Below are 12,287 nucleotides of genomic sequence, written 5' to 3'. Positions count from 1 at the left end.
AATACAGTTCCCTGTGCTCTACAGTAGGACCTTGTTGTTTCTCCATTCTATATATAAAAGCTTACATCTGCTGACCCCAGCCTCCCACTCCATCCCTCCCCCAGCCTCTTCCCCCTTGGCCACCACCAGTGTGTTTTCTGTGTACGGGGACATATTTTTAAACGCAGTTATTGATAAGTTTCATTGCTTGATTGACTCTGCATTCTTTTTTACCAGGCTCTTAGAAAGAACCATCCGGTCAGCTGTAGAACAACATCTTTTGGATGTTAATAGCTCTGGAGGCCAGAGTTCAGAGGACTCAGAATCTGGAACATCACCAGCATCTTTCTCCACATCCACCAAACAGCGGCGACGCCAGTCTGAAGAGCAGGATGAAGTTCGACATGGCAGCGACGTGTGAGTTGGCATTGGTACTTCTTGTTTGCATTTGCTCATCTTCTTTTAAAAATATACACCCGAATTAGTGACTGTGTTATAGACACTCTCGTTTCAGTACTCAGGTTAAAATTTTAAGTTTTCATTTTGACCCTTCTAAACTTGGCTAGCATTTGGAAATTCATAAGTGGTTGAATAAGTATTTCCTTTTCATCTAGATGTTTTGTATGTTATGGGAAGTCACCTCTGATTTAATACATTTCATGGCTTCCTCAGGAATATCTTGTCAATATTTAGAGGGATCCTGAACCACTGGAGGAGAAAATTGCCACATGCCTGTCCAGAGGTGGTTTTTTTCCTTGTTAGACAACATTCAGTTGGCTATCAGACTGCTTATGAGCCAGCAGATTTCCCTACTATTTTGACCTGATTAAATACCAGAATATTACTGTCATGCTCTGACAGTTGATGATGTTTTACTACAAGAGAGGTTGAGCTTAAGTCTAACAAAAGAGGAAATGCTTGAGTTCTTTATTATTATAATGACTAATTTTAAGGCATTCTCTCAGTATGAATTTCAAGAAGAGTATTACAACAAATTTTATTCTCCATTAAAAGATTTGATAAAATACAAATGAATAATTACCATTCATCTTATTGAATAATCATGATTTAAATTGTCAAGGAAAATAAATTTATATATAATAGATAGTCCCATATTTTTCCTGAAAGTTTTATCTACTGTAGCATTTAGTCTCTATAAAGTTATTATTTTGAAATTCTTATTAAATGTTAAAGACTAAACCAAGCCCTAGTTTGCCTCGTTCCTTTTCACCTGGACTCATAATCTACATCAAAATGTTGATGGAAAAAAAGCAACTTCTCTTTGCTTAAAGAAAATACAAAAGATAAATAGTATAAATAAATTCCATGCTGCACATTATAAAGATGTTTAAGAGCTATATTAACAAATGTAATTTTAGAAATTAAAAAGTATCAGTAATATAACCCACTGACTTTTCAAGTGGTATAAGCAGCACGTTTTAAAAAATATTTGTCTTAGAGCTGGTGGATAGGAGGGGGTGCTGTAATATTTCCTTTAGAAAATAGGAAAATTATAATACGGCACATATTTACATTTAAAATTAGCTACTGACTAAGCTTTATAGAAAGTGTTTAGGTATATAATTAGTCTGTGTCGCCTATATTGTGTTAATACAGCAAGTACCAATTATTCACCTAACACTGTTCTTAGCCTCTGCCTCATTTTTTGCCACACAGGATGTAGCAACACTGCATTTTTAAGATCCTTAATGTGTCGTGACATCGTGCTTTCCACCCTCGTTGTTTGGACAGAGGCATAGCAAGCAGAGGCTGGAAGCGGTAGTGAGCGTGGTAGAACAAAGCTGGACAGTGGTCCTGGTGGCGGTGGGTACCTGGGGTGGGCCGGGGAGGAGCACGGCAGGGTAAGGGCAAAAGTGAACAGGAGCTACACAGATAAACCCACGCACCTATGGTCACCTAATCTGTGACAAAGGAGGCAAGACTATACAGTGGAGAAAAGACAGCCTCTTCAACAAGTGGTGCTGGGAGAACTGGACAGCTACATGGAAAAGAATGAAATTAGAACACTCCCTAACACCATACACAAAAATAAACTCAAAATGGATTAAAGACCTAAGTGTAAAGCCAGATATTATAAAAGTCTTAGAGGAAAATATAGGCAGAACACTCTCTGACATAAATCACAGCAAGGTCTTTTTCCATCCACTGCCTAGAGTAATGAAAATAAAAACAAAAATAAACAAACGGGACCTAATGAAACTTAAAAGCTTTTGCACAGCAAAGGAAACCATAAACAACACAAAAAGACAACCCTCAGAATGGGAGAAAATATTTGCAAACGAAGCAACTGACAAAGGATTAATCTCCAAAATATACAAACAGCTCATGAAGCTCAATATCAAAAAAACAAACAACCCAATCAAAAAAATGGGCAGAAGACCTAAATAGACATTTCTCCGAAGAAGACATACAGATGGCCAAGAGACACATGAAAAGCTGCTCGACATCACTAATTATTAGAGAAATGCAAATCAAAACTACAATGAGGTATCACCTCACACCAGTCAGAATGGCCATCATCAAAAAATCTACCAACAACAAATGCTGGAGAGGGTGTGGAGAAAAGGGAACCTTCTTGCACTGTTGGTGGGAATGTAACTTGATACAGCCACTATGGAGAACAGTATGGAGGTTCCTTAAAACACTAAAAGATAGAATTACCATGTGACCCAGCAATCCCACTACTGGGCATATACCCTGAGAAAACCATAATTCAAAAAGAGACATGTACCACAATGTTCACTGCAGCACTATTTCCAATAGCCAGGATATGGAAGCAACCTAAGTGTCCATCGACAGATGAATGGATAAAGAAGATGTGGCACATATATACAATGGAATATTTCTCAGCCATAAAAAGAAACAAAATTGAGTTATCTGTAGTGAGGTGGATGGACCTAGAGTCTGTCATACAGAGTGAAGTAAGTCAGAAAGAGAAAAACAAATATCATACACTAGCGCATATATGTGGGATCTTAAAAAAAATGGTATAGATGATCTTATTTGCAAAGCAGAAATAGAGACAGAGACATAGAGAGCAGATGTATGGATACCAAGGGGGAAGAGGGGGATGGGATGAATTGGGAGATGGGGATTGACATATATACAATATTGATACTATGTATAAAATAGATAACTAATAAGAACCTACTGTGTAGCACAGGGACCTGTACTCAATGCTCTGTGGTGACCTAAATGGGAAGGAAATCCAAAAAAGAGGGGATATATGTATACATGTAGCTGATTCACTTTGCTGTACAGTAGAAACATTGTAAAGCAGCTATACTCCAATAAAAACTTTTTTTAAAAAAGTGAACAGGGGCTAGACAGGGAGAGAAATATGAAACACAGAGTAACCACTCCTGCAGAATTTAAATACAGTTTCCCACATCTGGGGATATTTCTAGTGTAAGTTACCTTGATTGTTTTTCAATATCAACATCAGGGGAACAAAAGGAGGTGGGGAATGGTAGAGTCTGACTAATCATCTAAAGACGTATCCATGAAGCTCTAGCCTTTCCCTTCATTTTTCTTCTCTGATGTTCCTTCACCGCTCATTCTGGCCACTCATTGTGGTCAAACCACAGCTGTGCATTGAGTGAAAGAATCTTGGGGTGTAAACTGTTTATAGCAGAAGTAACTCACAGTCTCGCCTGACGCTTCTCCTTAGTGTGTAGTCTGGGCGTTCAGAAGTCCCTTTCACATGGTCCTTGCTGGCCTCACCTTCCTGGTCATAAGGCCCCTCCTAACCTGACACTATCGTGTCTTGATAGTCCTTCTTCTTGAACTCTCAGCCCGTACTGAATGGCTGCTCTATAAGCTCTCCACAGCTTTGGAGGAACAAGGACCTTATCTCTCAGAGCGCTAGATCTGCTACTTTTGCCCCCATGAAGGTATGTCCCCAGGAGATGCACTAACATGGTGTCAGTTGTGAAAAAGTTAAGAATCATTATTATAGCCTAAAGTAAGTATGTTTTCTCAGTGTTTGCTTATACATAATTGACTTGTCATCTAAGATTTCCAACAGATTTTGCTTAAAAAATAAGGAAAGATTAAAGCTAGACTTTACTGTATTCAAAGCTATTAGCCATATGGAGTGGTTTTAAAATGTTTTGAAAAATAAAAATCTGTGATCTGTTATTTTGCCTTTAACAACTTAGAGCTGCAACCATTTAAAAAAATATCCTTTAAGCCAACAGTCACCACATTTCAAGGTGAGACTAAAGAGTCAATAAAGTCTGCAGTAATATCATCACGGCAGATTTTTTAAATAAGCAATGTAGAGGACAAAGACCATAAATACTTCATTTTAGGGCACATGATTTCTTGTCTCAATTCATAAGGAAACATTATCAGGCTTATATTATTATTTGTTACAATCAAAATGTGAAAGTTTAAGGAATGTTGTATTCATTATGTAAAAGGGTTCAGTTTACTTCTTATTAAAAAATTAACCATCTGCCAGGAGCATGGAATGTTGAATCTTGGTGATGGATATAAGGAAATTCATGGCGATCATCCCTCTATTTTTCTCTGTTTGAAAATTTCATAATAAACTTTTGTTTAAAAAGAAAAGCAAGGCATGACAGGTGAAAATGGTTTCAATCTTCCAAAACACAGTGAACTAGAAAATGATACATATCTTTTGTTATATAAATATTAAATTCCTACTGCAAAGTAAAAAGAAAAGCATGCTATCTTAGAATAATGAAGAGTTCAGTATTGCTAGAACATTATGTGTGTATGTAGGGGTGAGGAGGAAACTCGGAAACAAAGAAAAACTAAAACTAAGATCTAGATAGTGAAAGTGAGAGGCCACCGAGATCTCAGTTCAGGTCAGATCACAGTGTTTCGGGTGTGATTGAGCCTGTCGCAATGTCATGGGAAGGAGTCGTGCACCTGTGCTTCTCATGGTCACATGGGCACTGCAGTGAGAGGCACTCACCCACACAAGAGCAAAGAGTTTCCTTTGAGAACAGGATTTCCACCTGAGCACAACGGCACGATCAGATTTTCGTATATTTATTTGGACAGGATTTATTCCAGTCATTCATTCAGTATTCACAAAGATTAGAAAATAAACTTGGTCTTTTAATTTCTAAAAATAATTTTTAGCTTTTGTATTCATCTGCTCAGGCTGCCATAACAAAGTACCCCAGACTAGAGGGCTTAAGCAACAGAAATGTATTTTCTCACAGTTCAGAGAGGCTGGAAGTCCAAGATCAAGGTGCTGACAGGGTTGGGTTTGTTTTGTTTTTTTAAACTTATTTATTTATTTATTTTTGGCTGCACTGGGTCTTTGTGGCCGTGCGCAGGTTTTCTGTGGTTGCGGCGAGCGGGGGCTACTCTTCATCGCGGTGCGCGGGCTTCTCACTGCGGTGGCTTCTCTTGCTGCGGAGCACGGGCTCTAGGTGCGCGGGCTTCAGTAGTTGTGGCACGTGGGCTCAGTAGTTGTGGCTCACGGGCTCTAGAGCACAGGCTCAGTAGTTGTGGCGCACGGGCTTAGTTGCTCCACGGCATGTGGGATCTTCCCAGACCAGGGCTCGAACCCGTGTCCCCTGCATTGGCAGGCGGATTCTTAACCACTGCACCACCAGGGAAGCCCAAGGGTTGGCTTTTGTTGAGACCTCTCTGACTTGCTGACGGTGCCTGCTCAGTGAGTGTGTCCTCACATGGCCTTTCTGCTGTGCTCTCTGGTGTCTCTGCCTCTTCTTTTAAGGACACCAGTCCTCTTGAATTATGTTCCCACCTTTATGATCTCACGTAACCTTAATTACCTCCTCAGAGGCTCTGTCTCTAAATACAGTCACATTGGCGGTAGGGCTTCAACATATGAATTTGGGGGGAATACAGTTTAGTCCATAACAACTTTCAAACCTAAAAACTCCTCCATTAAAAAATTACAATTGGATTTATACCCCGGGAGTTAGGGAAAATATGAAGAGAAAGAAGAAGACAAATTTAAATAGTAAAACAAATGATTGTGAATTTGAGACCAAACTCATCTACCATCCACAGAAGGCACTGGCCTCAGTGCAGGGAGGGGAGAGATTTAAGCGTGTTTGTATATGTGCCGGCATGTGAGTCCTTCTCAACTTTTCCTCATGTCTTCAATTATTTTATACTTAGGATATTTCTTTTTTTTATTTTTTTTTAAATTTGGGCACTGGGTGTCAATCTTTTTTTATTATTTATTTATCTATTTATTTATGGCTGTGTTGGGTCTTCGTTTCTGTGCGAGGGCTTTCTCTAGTTGCGGCAAGCGGGGGCCACTCTTCATCGCGGTGCGCAGGCCTCTCACTATCGCAGCCTCTCTTGTTGCGGAGCACAGGCTCCAGACGCGCAGGCTCAGTAATTGTGGCTCACGGGCCCAGCCGCTCCGCGGCATGTGGGATCTTCCCAGACCAGGGCTCGAACCCACGTCCGCTGCATTGGCAGGTAGACTCTCAACCACTGCGCCACCAGGGAAGCCCTAGGATATTTCTTATAAATGTTACATACATCTTTTATATAATTTTACTAAATCTACATATTTGTACATTAAAAGTTGTATAAAATAAGACTAAATTAAATATGGAGTATTAAAAATCACCAAAGGTAATATAACTTTGAAAATATTATGATAATATTTAATTCATAATGTTGCCTCCATGATAGCCTATCTAAGACAGGATATGAATTTAAATTGCAGAATAAATATTTAATGTTATCTTTCACTTGGGGATATGATTGAACTGATAGTAAAATATGGTCATCTATTTTTACTCTTTGGAGTTCATTTATTTCAAGATAACAGCTTTGGGTGTTTAGGGAGATACCTTTTTTTTTTTTTTTTTTTAAAGGAACTCCTTTATTTATTTATTTATTCATTCATTCATTCATTCATTCATTCATGGCTGTGTTGGGTCTTCGTTTCTGTGCGAGGGCTTTCTCCAATTGCGGCGAGTGGGGGCCACTCTTCATCGTGGTGCGCGGGCCTCTCACTGTCACGGCCTCTCTTGTGCGGAGCACAGGCTCCAGACACGCAGGCTCAGTAGTTGTGGCTCACGGGCCCAGTTGCTCCGCGGCATGCGGGATCCCCCCAGACCAGGGCTTGAACCCGTGTCCCCTGCATTGGCAGGCGGATTCTCAACCACTGCGCCACCAGGGAAGCCCTAGGGAGATACCTTTATATATTTTTCTTAAATTGAAGTATAGTTGATTTACAATGTTGTATTAATTTCTGCTGTACAGCAAGGTGACTCAGTTACACACATATATACATTCTTTTTTGTATTCTTTTCCATTATGGCTTGTATCAAGATATTGAGTATAGTTCCCAGTGCTGTACAGTAGGACCTTGTTGTTTATCCATTCTATGTGTGGTAGTTTGCATCTACTAACCCCAAACTCCCACTCCATCCCTCACCTCCCCACCTCTCCCTTGGCAACCACAAATCTGTTCTCTATGTCTCTGAGTCTGTTTCTGTTTTGTAGATAGGTTCATTTGTGCCATATTTTAGATTCCACGTATAAGTGATATCATACGGTATTTGTCTTTCTCTTTCTGACTTACTTCACTTAGTATGAAAACCTCTAGCTGCAGGGAGGTACCTTTAAGGTCACACCATGAGGGAGCGTATAAAGTCTCATTTATTTGTACCTGACCAAGCCATGGTGCTGCACTGATGGTTTAATTTGTTCTGTGATGTAGTAAAGGATAAACATTTTGCTAAGTAATTTAATTTTGTGAAAACCTCTTAAAAGGGAATGTTAAAATACTTAAGGAAAACTATTTCAAGAGCATTAAATGAATTAAATTCTGTAATTAAAATGTCTAAAACTAAGTCACGAAGGAACTCTCGTTATAAGCTTACATCCAGAAACTTGTACTGGGAAGTAATGAATCCATATTTCAGTTAAAATGCTTTGTATTCCATAGTTTTTATTATACTATTTCTACCAAGATTATCTAATGCAATCAGATTTAGGTATTAATGCATTTCTACTGTGCTAAAGTGTCTTTCTCAATTGGGAGAATCAGTGTTCCATTCTGGAGAAAAAGACATATTTCATTTTCAGATTTTTCTTCATACATTATATTACTTTATAAGATTTGTGTGTGTGTGTGTGTGTATTTATATAAAACCTATGAATTATGGGAAATGTCTTTGTAAGTTTGCACTATTCTCCTGATTTGAATACAGATTACTTTCGGTACAAACGCAAAAGCTGTTCATTGGTGGAGACGTAGCCCTTGCCAATTTGCCTCTGGGAATGATTTCTCTCTTCATGTGATATATTCGGCACCAAGTGGTCTCAGGAGCGGTATTCTGCTCAGATTTTGATCAAAGATGCAACCTGGGATTTCCAAGCACTCTTCTGACTTTCTGTGTGATGCAGTGGCAATGTCATTTAAATGTCCCTTTTACCTTTTAAAGTAAAATTAAGCTAAATCTTTTTTCAATTCAAGGGGACTTATCAACAAAGAAAATATTCCTTCTGGGTTCAACAACCTTGATGAATGTATTTTGAATGCTCATCATGAAGCGGAAAAATTACATGAAAATACTTCTGGTTATATTGGAGAAAGGGGCAAACCGAAACGTCAGAAATCCAGTTGCAAACTTTCTGAGCTCAGTGAACATCAAGATAGTCTTGTGGTAAGTGCATACTTCCGTAAAATTTTTACTTGTGGCCAGTTAGGGACTATCACACTTCTTTTCCTTGCTTTGTAAAAAAATATCAATGTGGAGTTTCACAGAATTACAGAGCATGAGTTCTGAAAAAGACCTTAGAGCTACGAAGTATACACACGTATTTCTTTTTCATAAATATTAGAATCAAGTCCAAGGTAGATTACATTTTGCCAAAGGAACAAGGGGCTACACGTACCTCGGTTTCCATGTTATTGAAATCGGTCTGAGTTTCCTCTCATTCTTTTGAGCATTTTTAAATTTTATTTTTGGAATAAAATGGTCAAAGCATTTTTCCTTATATTCCCCCGTTTTATTTGTTCCTGTCTATATGAATAGGTAAAAAAAAAAATGAGTGAATGAACTTAAAGTGAGGTGAAAGAAAAATACATACAGGAAGAGGGTCAACTGTCTTTGTGTTCAGAAATCTCTTTGTGTTCAGAAATTTAATTTCAAAGCTGTACACTATAAATAGTTTTTTTTCCCGTATTACTCAGAAACAAAAAAATTAGTCTCCTACACGGTTACCTCAGACCTGAACTCTGGATCGTTAATTTGATACATAAGTTATTGCAGGTGGTTTTAGTCAATACCTAAACATTTACGCAGTTTAACTATAAATATATGTCATCCTTTTTTGTGTATGTTTCAGTTTCTCTGAAAAGTGAGAACAAAAGTCTGTCTTCTAATTCCCTGTAGTTTGAAGAAATTTAACCAAAAAGAAAAAGGAAAAAAAAACCTGAAGATGAATTTTATAATATAACATGAACTAGCGTCCCTAATAAAACTAGGTAATAGGTAATATCCATTATTACAATGTGTAAAGCCTCTGTTCTGCTTTATCTCTGAGCAGTTTTTACTTCCATGCTGGGTTTTCTGTAAATTTAGCAAAACTTATGGGCCACTCATTTTCCCATTGTCAATTTCTGCATATGCTCAGAGAAGATTCCCAGTTTTATTCCCTAAATAAAATATGCATAAATACAAATCTGGGGGAAACATGTTTATTCCATTTTCTTCCAAATGTCTTGGTACCCTGTTTCTAGAAATAAATTGATCAGCTAGAATGGCAATCATCCACCTCAGACCCGTGTCTGACACAGTTCTCCCATTACAGAATGTAAGCTTTGGAACCCTTGCACATTAAATGGTTTTTAACACTAACTTAATTCTTATTTGGGGGAAAAGTAACACTTTTAATAAACTAAATGATACTAACTCCATTAGCTCTTTATTTGGCCCATGATTTGTTTATCTGCCGAAGAGAATTACAGTGACTAAAAGTCTGACACTTGGCTTCTCAGAGAAGAATGTACTTCTCTGAATCCCTTTTAAAATGAACTTAACTCATCAATATTTTTTTTTTCCACCAGGAATAGTATCTTAATTAGCTAGGTGGTAATAGCTAATAAAAGTGGGAAAGTACATTTATTCCTTAGAATATGTGTGATTGCTAAAACTATGGACATCGTCTTTGTTTAAAAACATCTGGAGGAGAGACCCTAATTCCATTGTGGTCTTTTTTCTGTGAAAGGGTTTGTCTCCACCTTAGCTGCCAGTTTCTGCATTCCAGGATTATGCAGGTCACATGTTAACATAAGTGAGCTAGGTGGACCGTGTCTTTGTTGCAATGAATAATTTAAAACCCCGCCTACACAACTGAGACAGAAGCAAAACTTCCTCATCTGTGAAGTGAGGGTATTCTCAAAGATCTTTTCTGACTCTCATATTCCATTCATTTTAAATCTCATCTTCACAGGTCACCACAAAGCAAGGAGCCAGGGAACATAGCACTGACTAGTATTTAGACTGGTCCAAAGTGCAGTTGTGCATCTTAACTTCCCACTTACTTTTAACCTTCTATTTTTACTTTACCCCACTCTCCTCCAAAACCTTCTCCCACTTCAAGTTCTTTATACACCGACTAGACTTTTGTTTCTATAGCTGGAAAAACATACATAATTATATGCCTTCTGTGTGCCAGGAAATATTTCAGAATCTAGGGATACAGCTGTGAGACAAACAAGCAAAAATCACTGCCCTCACGGAGCCTACATTCCAGTAGGGGAAACAGACAAAATCAAGATAAAAAAAGTAAACCATAAAATATATTAGATAGTGATGACTGTTAAGCAAGAAATAAAACAAGAAATGAGGATAGGAATTGTGAGAGGGCGGGGGATACAATTTTAAGGAGAGTGGTCAGAGGAGACCTCCCAAGAATTTGACACTTGAGTGTAAAGACCTAGAGGAAGTAAGGAAACAAGCCATACTATCACAGCAGGTTGCAGAGACCCCAAGACAGTCACTCATCTGGACTGTTCAAGAAACCACAGAGATACTGTTACGGTTAGAAGAGAATGAGGAAAGTGAAAGAGGTCGTTGGAGGGGGGAGAGAACAGATTAAGGAGGGCCTCCTAGATTGTTGTTAAGGACTCTGCCTTTACTCCAGGTGAGATGAGAATCCATGTGAGGGTTCCAGGTAGAACAGTGATGTGACTTACTGAAATTTGGTTTGACTGCTGTGTTGAAAATAGACAGTAAGCATGCAAGGGCAAGAAGCAGGAAAACCCGTTAGGAAACTCTTGCCATAACCTAGGTTTGCGCTGATGCTCGTGTGAACTAAGGTGATACCAGAGCCAGCACGTATTCCCTTGCAGGCTGCACAGTGCGATAGTCTAGGGGGCGTTGTTCATATTGACTAACATGTGCATGGGTCCTCCTGGAGCGGTGTATTGCAGTAGTCATGAGGTAATAGGTGGATTCTGGATATATTTTTGAACATAGAATTGCCAGGATTTCCTGACATTACGTAACTGTGGGGGTGTGAAAGTAACAGAGGAGTCAAAGATGACTCCGGGCTTTTTGGCAACTAGAAGATTTGTGTGGCCAGTTTACCGAGATGGAGAAGACAGAAGTTTGGGTGATAATGTCATGGTTCAGTGTTGGACATGTTAAGATTGAGCTGCCCGTCAAATATGTAAGAGGAGACAGCAGGAAAGCAGCTGGATTTCTGCGAGTTTAGGGAGGGTATCCTGGCTGGAGATGCATTATGGGAGTCAGCAGCAGACGGAGGCTATTTGAAGTCAGTGTTCTGGATGAGATAACCGAGGGAACGACGATGGACAGAAAAGGGAAGTGGCCTCAGGGACCGTGAGCCCTGAGGCATACGATCGTGTAAAGGATGGGGAGGTGCCAAGGTCCCAGTAGCGGAGACTCAAGAAGGAGACCCCAGCGAAGTAGAAAAAAATGAAGTGTATTTGGTGTCCTGAATGCCAAGTGAACCACGTATCTCGAGTTGGAAAGAGAAGGTCAGATGATTGGCCGAGTAGAAGACTGAACGCTTAGCCACTGGAATTACCAAGCTGGAGATCACTCAGTAAGAGCAGTTTTGATGGAGGGATGGGAGCAAACCATCTTCCAGAGAAAATGAGAAGAGAGTGACTGAAGAGTTTGAGTGATAATGTCACAGTGATCTCACCAGCCCACAACACAGCCAAAGTGACCTAAAAAAGCATCTTGCAAATTTGGAATCTCTAAAGTGGGAACTGTCTGCGTACTTTCCCTTATCCTTTTTCCTCTCGGGGCTGCCAAGACCAGCAGAGACTAAGA

At 39.2% G+C, this 12,287-nt stretch overlaps 2 protein-coding genes across 9 annotated transcripts in view; one reads left to right on the top strand and one right to left on the bottom strand.

Moving 5' to 3' along the window:
* The window catches only part of HERC3 (HECT and RLD domain containing E3 ubiquitin protein ligase 3), a 513,145-nt gene that overhangs the window by 269,578 nt on the left and 231,280 nt on the right, over positions 1-12,287 (bottom strand). The gene's annotated exons all lie outside the window — the stretch shown is intronic.
* Positions 1-12,287, top strand: part of FAM13A (family with sequence similarity 13 member A) — a 340,455-nt gene that overhangs the window by 274,657 nt on the left and 53,511 nt on the right. For all 8 annotated transcript variants that reach the window (XR_009503212.1, XR_009503211.1, XM_059922406.1 and 5 more), the window contains 2 exons: positions 217-396; positions 8,453-8,642. Coding sequence is in view for 6 of the 8 variants with exons in the window: in XM_059922406.1 (XP_059778389.1) it covers positions 217-396; positions 8,453-8,642 (370 nt within the window). In the remaining 2 variants the exon portion in view is untranslated. The remainder of the gene's footprint in view (positions 1-216; positions 397-8,452; positions 8,643-12,287) is intronic.

This window comes from Balaenoptera ricei, chromosome 5 (assembly GCF_028023285.1).
Source record: "Balaenoptera ricei isolate mBalRic1 chromosome 5, mBalRic1.hap2, whole genome shotgun sequence".
Classification (NCBI taxonomy): domain Eukaryota; kingdom Metazoa; phylum Chordata; class Mammalia; order Artiodactyla; family Balaenopteridae; genus Balaenoptera; species Balaenoptera ricei.
This window is presented reverse-complemented; position numbering and strand designations above follow the sequence as displayed.